General features: G+C 45.7%; 1 protein-coding gene across 2 annotated transcripts in view; it reads right to left on the reverse strand.

The window, feature by feature from the left end:
• The window catches only part of LOC121921946 (E3 ubiquitin-protein ligase TRIM7-like), a 25,888-nt gene extending 20,184 nt beyond the window's left edge, over window positions 1–5,704 (reverse strand). For both annotated transcript variants that reach the window (XM_042450713.1, XM_042450714.1), the window contains exon 1: window positions 5,143–5,704. In XM_042450713.1, coding sequence (XP_042306647.1) covers window positions 5,143–5,667 — 525 coding nt within the window. In that variant the 5' untranslated portion in view covers window positions 5,668–5,704. The remainder of the gene's footprint in view (window positions 1–5,142) is intronic.
• Between the last annotated feature and the right edge of the window lie 2,991 nt (window positions 5,705–8,695).

Below are 8,695 nucleotides of genomic sequence, written 5' to 3' on the forward strand. Positions count from 1 at the left end.
ATCATCATCATCATCATCATCATCATCATCATCATCATCATCATCATCATTTTTATTCTGCTTTTCTCCCTCAATTGGGACTCAAAGCAGCTTACAAACTATTCCCAATGATGCCAACCATAGTAGTAAAATCTGATGATCCAAAGTGTCAAAGGCAGCCGAGAGATCCAATAGAATCAGCACCAATGTTTGCTCCTGAGCTTTTGCCACTAAAATATCATTTATTACTTGAGTCAGAGCTAGTCCTGTGGAATTATGTGTCTAAAACTCAGATGGAAATGGATTTTTAAAAATGTGTAAAGCATTAGTTGACAAAGGGCCACTTTCTCCAAAACTTTATAGAGAAATGGAACTAGAGACACAGAATGATAGTTAACACAAAGTGAAGGATCAAGGGATGTAACTTTAATAAAGGGCCCATGACAGCATGCCTAAAGCAGCCTGGTTCATCATGGGCTCATTCCCACTTACATTTAAACTGCTTTCCAGATTGCCTTTGTTCTGTCTTGGTTAATCGAGTCCAAAAGGTCCGTCATTCCCACTATGAAAGCGGATCTTACTTAGCTTACTTGCTGTTCACCGCTATGATCTTTGGAATAGCGGTATATAAATAAAACAAATTATTATTATTATTATTATTATTATTATTATTATTATTATTATTATCTTTTAATTATCCCCTTGAAATAGCTTCTTTATTGGCATGATTGTCATCCTCACTAGTTTGCACTGCTTCAAAATGTACGTTAATCATCTGTGTGTCATCATTGACGTAAGCATTAGCCTGGGCAGCCCGAACTCAATCTCTCTCTCTCTCTCTCTCTCTCTATACACACACACACCACACAACACACAACACACAATAAATTGATAGAAGATTCAGTTCAGTGGTTTGCACTACTTGTCTCACTATGACCTGCCGTCAGATTGTGGTAATTTCAATAGTTGTGAAATCAGTGAATCACATCTTCTATCAATTTACTTTAAAAAAAAATAAATAATGTGCCCATAGGTCACACCACAAGCGCAAAGGCAGCGCTGACAGAGGGGGGGAAATGGTAGATGTACCAAAAAACTGAGGAGGGATGGCAAACACCCCTCTGCCAGTAGTCCTTTCCAGAAGATGCAGTTAGATCCGTGCGTTACCACTTGTTGAACATGCTCAGAATCGACTCTTTACAAAAGACTGCTAGGGAAACCAGTGTCAGGAAAATTGGTGGTTTTTTTTTTTTTTTTGCATTGCCTTGCTTTAATTATGACATAAAGTGATCAAAGTAGGATTAGAAACAGGTTTCAAATGGGGACACAAACAGATCATATAACCTGATCAGCGATTCGCTTTAAATCATAGTGGAAATGCACCCCATGTGGGTTATACAGTGCGCCCGCACTTATGCTGAAGCGTGTGGCAAATAAATGAATGGTGTGCACACTCTTCATGAGGCTTGAGCATACACACTTTTTGCCTTACATGGGGGGGTGGGTCCGTAACCGGATCCCCACAAGGTAAGGGCTCACTGTATAAGGCAGAAAACAAAGACCGAACGCTAAAAAGAAAAGAAGGCAAACAGTCAATAGGGCAGGAAGTGGCGGCATCTTAATAGGGACAAAATTGGAATTTGCCCCTGATAAAGACCATAGGAGTTATCAGACTCAAGTTTTGGACCCTGAAATTGCGCTAAGGACAGTGTAAAGAACGTTGCGAAATGATGTTTGGCAATGTCTTACCACATTGCTTGCTTTTCATCATTCCCCAGTAACGTTATGTTCAGCGCTACAATTGCACAAAGTTGTGATTTGCATGACGCGAAACCATGCATAGCGGAACTGTCTACTACACCACGCCTCCTTGTTTCTTTCGAGCATTCGCCTCAAATACTTGCGATGCCCTTGGAGGCTTTGGTGGCATCGTGACCTTTGTGCTTCCAGGGGAGCGAGGGGTTCCCTCCCATCTCTTGGGTCTATTTAGCGGAGGGAGGGGGAGAAGGAAAGAGCCCAAAGGAACAAGGGGACTCGGATTGCAACAGGTGACAGAAGGCAAAGGGCAAATCAGGGTGGCTTTTGGACTGCAAATGCAGTAGTATTTCCCCCTTATTATTTTTATATTAAATATAGACACCCCGTCTTTATTTTATTATTTTTTCATTCTTTATTATTATAAATATATACAAAATGAGCGCATGTTTTGTTGTTTTTGCTGAGGATGTGGTGTGTGTGTGTGTGTGTGTGTGTGTGTATTGCCCTTTGCAACAGATCCCTTTGCTGGAAGTCAGCTAATTAAAAGTGAAAGGAACAATGACAAGGGCACTTTTTCCTTGGAGAATCCATGCTAAAATGCGAATGTTACAATCGAATGTTAACATTTGTGCTTTTGTCAGATTAGGCAATTGGCAAAACGATAGATGCTTTTGGCAAGGAATCAGGGACACGCTCTGAATTGCTTAAAAGTCATAAAAGAAATGCCATGACAATCGCTACCTTTTCTGGCATTTATGGTGACGAATTTATTATTTTATAATATATTACATTGCAAGAGGCATTCTGGGGTGGCAAGGAGTGGGGTACAGGATCTTATTTTTTATTATTAATATATACATCCCTTCTTTATTTTATTATTTTTCATTATTTTATTAAATATATACACCCGGGCTGAGTTTTAGTTATTCTTCATTATTTTTTTATTAAAATAGACACCCGTCTTTGATTTTTAGTTATTTTTTCAAATAAATCACTCGCGTTGGCAGGTTCCCTTTTTCTCTCAGTGCTGCTGCTCTTGGATAACCTTTGGGGTCCCTGACATTGGCCAGCCTCCTCATTGATTCATGGCAGGGCAGAGGATGGGGCTGGAATGAGACCCTTAGGGGCCCCTGACATTTGCAGCCTCCTAGGTGTTCTTGCAGGGCAGAGGAATGGGGCTAGAAGGGATGACCTTTGGGGTCCTGACATTTGCAGACTCCTAGGTGTTCATGCAGGGCAGGAATGGGGTGAATGGAATGGCCCTTAGGGGCCCTGACATTTGGCAGCCGCCTCAGTGTTCTTGCAGGGCGAGGAATGGGGCTGGAATGATGACCCTTAGGCCCCCTGACATTTGAGCCGCCTCTGGGGTCTTGCAGGGCAGAGGAATGGGCTGGAATGGATGACCCTTAGGGGCCCTGACATTTGCAGCCTCCTAGGTGTTCTTGCAGGGCAGAGGAATGGGCTAGAATGGATGATCCTTTGGGGTCCCTGACATTTGCAGCCTCTTGGTGTCATGCAGGCAGAGGAATGGGGCTGAAATGGATGGCCCTGTAGGGGCCCTGACATTTGCAGCCTCTGGTGTTTCTTGCAGGCAGAGGAATGGGGCTGGAATGGATGTCCTTAGGGCCCCCTGACATTTGCAGCCTCCTAGGTGTTTTCTTGCAGGGCAGAGGAATGGGGCTAGAAGGGATGATCCTTTGGGGTCCCTGACATTGCAGCTCTTTGGGTCATGCAGGGCGGAGGAATGGGGCTGAAATGGATGACCCTTAGGGGCCCCTACCAGGGATGTAGCCAGGGGGGATCTGGGGGTCCGGACCCCCCCCTTCCATTAGAAAAATGAATGGTGTGGTGCTGCGGCGCCGCCACACTCAAGCCCCTTATAAGGGTGGCACTTAGTTCTGGACCCCCCCCTTCCAAAAATCCAGCTACGTCCCTGCTGAACATTGCAGCCTCCTCGGTGTTCTTGCAGGGCAAGAGAATGGGGCTGGAATGGATGTACCCTTAGGGACCCTTAAAGTTTCAGCCTCCTTGGGTTCATGCAGGAGAGGAATGGGGCTGGAATGGATGACCTTAGGGGCCCCTTAAATTTGCAGCCCTCGGTGTTCATGCAGGGCAGAGGAATGGGGTGGAATGGATGACCCGTAGGGGCCCCTGACATTTGCAGCCTCCTCGTGTTTTCTTGCAGGGCAGAGGAAATGGGGCTGGAATGGATGACCGTTAGGGCCCTCTAATTTGCAGCCCCTCGGTGTTCATGCAGGGCAGAGAATGGGACTGTAATGGATGACTGTTAGGGGCCTCTAAATTTGCAGCCCCTCGGTGTTCATGCAGGACAGAGGAATGGGGCTGGAATGGATCCCTAGGGGACCCGACATTTGCAGCCTCCTAGGTGTTCTTGCAGGGCAGGAGGAATGGGGCTGGAATGGATGACCATTAGGGCGGCCCCTAAAATTTGCAGCCTCCTCGGTGTTCTTGCAGAGGCAGAGGAATGGGGCTGGAATGGATGATCCTTAAGAAACCTTAAATTGCAGCCTCCTGGTGTCATGCAGGGCAGAGGAATGGGGCTGTAATGGAGACCGTTAGGGGCCCCTTAAAGTTTGCAGCTCCTCGGGTCATGCAAGGCAGAGGAATGGGGCTGGATGGATGACCGTTAGGGCCCCTTAAATGTGCAGCCTCCTCGGTGTTCATGCAAGGCAGAGGAATGGGGCTGGAATGGATGACCGTTAGGGCCCCTGACATGCAGCCTCCTCGTGTGTCATGCAGGGCAGAGAATGGGGCTGGAATGATGACCGTTAGGGACCCCTGACATTTGCAGCCTCCTCGGTGTTGATGCAGGAAGAGCGACCCCCCCCTCCCCGGGGTTGTCCTGAAAAAGGAAGCCACCGGAAGGGAATGGGGTGAAAAAGCAGCCTGCGTTCATGGGAACTGTTGCAATCAGTAAGTTTTGTGTTGCATTGCGCTGCTGCCTACCACACCAAACCATTTTGCAACACATTCGCAAGGATAACGGGAGGCAATGGCGTCTGGAAGAACATAGCACTTTCACGTTATTGCGCAACATTGGTGAAGCTAACATTGCGCGATAGGCAGGGAAAATTGCCAAAAACACGCGTCTGATAAACTCCATAGTCTGACCTAAAGGTTGTGGTAAACCAGCTGAAGGCAAAGGTGGAGGAATACCATCCATAAAAAACTGATTTAATAACAAGTAGGCCACCTTGTGGTCAAAGAAAGAGGGTAAGTCACTTGCAGTGAGATCTTGGACAGTAGGTTTTGTATCCAGCAACGGTCTCAGGTCTCAGGTTTTGTCCTAAAAATCTCACAGCCTGGGGCTTGTATGGGGATGTGGGTGTGTGTTGAGTTAGATCAAACCTTGCTGGGGGGCTGTCCCCCTTTCCCTCCTCCTACCTTGTATGCTTCCGAGGCCTCCTCCAGAGGAATCACCTTGTGGTTTTCATGCTCCTTTGACTTGTCACACACCAGACAGATGGAAGTTTCATGGTCCTTGCAGAAGAGCTTGAGGGGCTCCTGGTGTTTCTCACAGACTCTCTCCTTGCCTTCTGCTCTCGTAGTCCCCTGAAGGCTGAGTTTCTTGGTGATTTCTACAAGGTTGGCTAACTGCCGATTTGGCCTGAGTTTCCTTTGCAGAACTTTTTCTCTGCACTGAGGGCAGGAGATCTCCACATTCCCCGACTCCCTCCACCACTGGGTCAGGCACGCTTGGCAGAAATTGTGCCCACATTCTATGGTCACAGGATCCTTGAAATACTCCAGGCAAATTGAACAAGTGGTTTCCTCCTGGAGGGGATCCCTAGCAGCAGCAGCAGAAGCAGCCATGTCCAGCTTAGAAAGAGCACTGTTACTTTCACTTTCTTTGCAAGCAATGAAAGAGCATTTCCTTTCCTGTAAATGGTTCACTCCACATGATGGCATCAGCCTCGGACAAAGGGGAAACAAGTGGGTGGAATATTTTCTAGATAAAGAACATTCATTTTTAAAATTAAGGCCTGGAATTTTGTAATACTATGACATTATTTTTATTTGTATTGATTTAAAACATTTGTCTTTTGCCTTTCAATCTGCCAGAGACTCCAAGGCCACATGCATAGTGTGTTATGTTCAAGCATATTTTACTCCTGCCTTTAAATGCCTTTCAGAACCAACGAATAACTCATAACATTTTAATCCAGGCTTGCCAGACATCAGGGTCTGGCGCTGAGTTTCCAGTTTTCATGGGTCATCTCCAAACAGATGAGGGGGGCCAATTTTCCAGTTTTGGAGGGCTCAGCTTGAGGCAAGAAGAAAGAACTGCCTGCAAATCTCCTGCTCAGCTAATAAAGCTGAAGCTGGGTACAATTTCCTTGGCTGTAGCAAGGTGAAAAGACTTTGGGTGTGTCTGTGTTTTTATGGAGTTGCTTAGTGATCTTCCTCCTTTCCTATTAAAGTTGAATCTTGGTACAGTTTGCAAGGTTTATTTCATCTACTGCTACAATTTGAAAACACTTGGGGGAGGGTAAAATCTTCGAAGTTACTTAGTGGCTGAACAGACCTCCCATAAGGGGTGGCCTGCAGCCGCATCTTTCATCATCAGATTGGGGCTGCAGCAACTACATGCAGCAGCCCTGATCTGGCATTCTGTGGCACAAAAAAAGGAGCCACAAAAAGCAGCTCCTTTTTGCACTGCGGAAAGGGCACCCTAACCGCAGCGGAGGCCACTTCTTCAGCGCCGCATGTGTAAGCACTGCACCAAAGATGTGGCGTGATACCGCCCGCTGTCTGATCAGGCGGGTGTCATGTGGGCGGCGTGGGGGGTTGTGTCCAGCATGCATACGCTATGCCCCTACTCCACCTTGAGACTTGCTTATTATGCCAGTCTATTCAACCTCATAGGAGTTTTTTTTACACAGGAGGGATGTATCACCATCCCGAAAGAAGAAGAAAGTGAGGCCAATTCAGAAATGCATGTAATTACATACAAGCTCATCACACACAAACAAGAACAGCATCCATCCAAAAGTGAATGCAGTGCATATGTGAATGAATTCAATTCATTACCAATCTGCTTTCTATTGCGAATTTACATGATTGCGCCTGCGAAGCAAGAACAGAATCGTGTTTGGACGATTTTGCAGTACTGGTCCCAAGGAACACCCCCCTGCCGAGTTGGAGGTGGCTAAAATTGAGGAGGTGATAGGAGATATGCTGAGCCTCCTCTAATTCCTCCAAAAACAGCTCCAAAATAACTGGACAGCCAGTGAGTAGGAAGGGAAATCGCAAGAGGGAAAAGTGCAGCAAAGGATCTTGGGAATTGTAGTCTGTTTCAACTATTTCCTGACAGAGCATTAAATTGAGCTTTTGTGTTGCTGCTAGGTGCCTTCAGGTCGTTTCGGACTTATTTCAGACTCTATCATGGGGTTTTCTGGGCAAGATTTCTTCAGAGGGGGTTTGCCTTCACTTATCCCCCCTTCGGTCTTTCCTCCCAAACAGCTGTTTTCTTTTAGGAAGGCAGGGAGGGGAAATCACAACAAAGGATGATGAGTGTTGTAGTGTGCTTCTAATGAAGGCAATCCAAGGCCGTCCTAGAGATGCATTCCATACCAGGCAAAAACGAATTGACTGCACATTTGGAGTGGAACAGGATTTATAAATTCAGTGTTTCTCCAAATGTACCTATTCCTGGGATGACTGGAGATTGTGTTTGCAATGCCTTCCAAATGCGTTTGGCGTCGTTTGATATTCTTTTGTGAAATTATGCTAAATAGCAGGGATGGCCTCGGATTCAACCTCAGATAACCTTCCAATTTTCGTCATGTGAAATAGGCCATAGTTACTGTACCTTCCTTCTTTCATCCCAGGGCTCACCTTCCACTCTGCTCCATAGCCACCGTTTGCCTAGAAGCCAGTAGGCTGAGTTAAATATTCCTTGTTCCATCTCCTTAAGTAAGTTAGAAGGAAAATCACCTCATTTTACCTGAACCTGGAAACAGCCCTTTTAATGAAGATTTCTCTCTCTTTTTCCAAATATTGTGTTCTCTGTGTGTTTTAATTACAAACTGTAAGCAACTGTGGTCAAAAATAACATTGGAGTACTGTACCAGGACATGGGACGGAGGGCTCCAACAATGAAATCCCAGGAATTCATTTATAATTTTTAATCCTGCTTTAAGCAAGGAGAAGAAGGAAATCTGCTGAGAGTTGACTAGGCTGAGTACGTTTTCAAAGGTCACCTCCTTGAACAAGGTGCCAATAAATAGATATTATGCAGCAATTTTCAATTCTCCTCCTTAATTTTAATGGATTAAAATAAAATAAAAAAACTAAAGAAGGGGAAATTTGTCTTGCAACCAGGTAGCTGGAACTCTTTCTTCTACACAACCAGGAGTCCTCTTCATTTTTCACTCTGGCAACTCTACTTGGTGAAGTGTGAGAGCTCCCGGGCAGAGAGTTCATATACCACATGAAACTCCAAATGCCATCACTCCCTGGGCCTTGCAGTTCAAGTGATATCTGAGTACTATTACTGTGTAGAGTGAGAAAAGATCCACATCTGTATGCACCCAACAATCCACCTTCCCCATCTCTCTTCAGATATTGCAGGGGGAGCAAAGGGTTGCCAGATCTCAGGGCCCTGTCCTGACTAGTCTCCACTTTTAATGGTTCATCTTCAGGCAGGAGACTGGGGTGCAGACTCTCTGGTTTTGATGGACTCAGATGCAGCCAAGAGGAAAGGGCTTCGTGCAAATCCCTAACTCAGCTACACCAGTTTCATACAATTTGTAATGCTGGATTTGTCTGTGCAACTTGCAAAGAGTCTTGGTGTATGCGTGCATCTATGTATTTACTTTTTTGCTCCGGCCTTCCCATTTGTTGTGGTGCCAGATCTTACCCTCCGCCATGCTTTGTATCCATCTTCCAGTTAGAACCAAATAGGAGATATTCCTTATCCCATTTCCCTAAAGAA

This window comes from Sceloporus undulatus, chromosome 2 (genome assembly GCF_019175285.1).
Source record: "Sceloporus undulatus isolate JIND9_A2432 ecotype Alabama chromosome 2, SceUnd_v1.1, whole genome shotgun sequence".
NCBI classification, from domain to species: Eukaryota; Metazoa; Chordata; class Lepidosauria; order Squamata; family Phrynosomatidae; genus Sceloporus; species Sceloporus undulatus.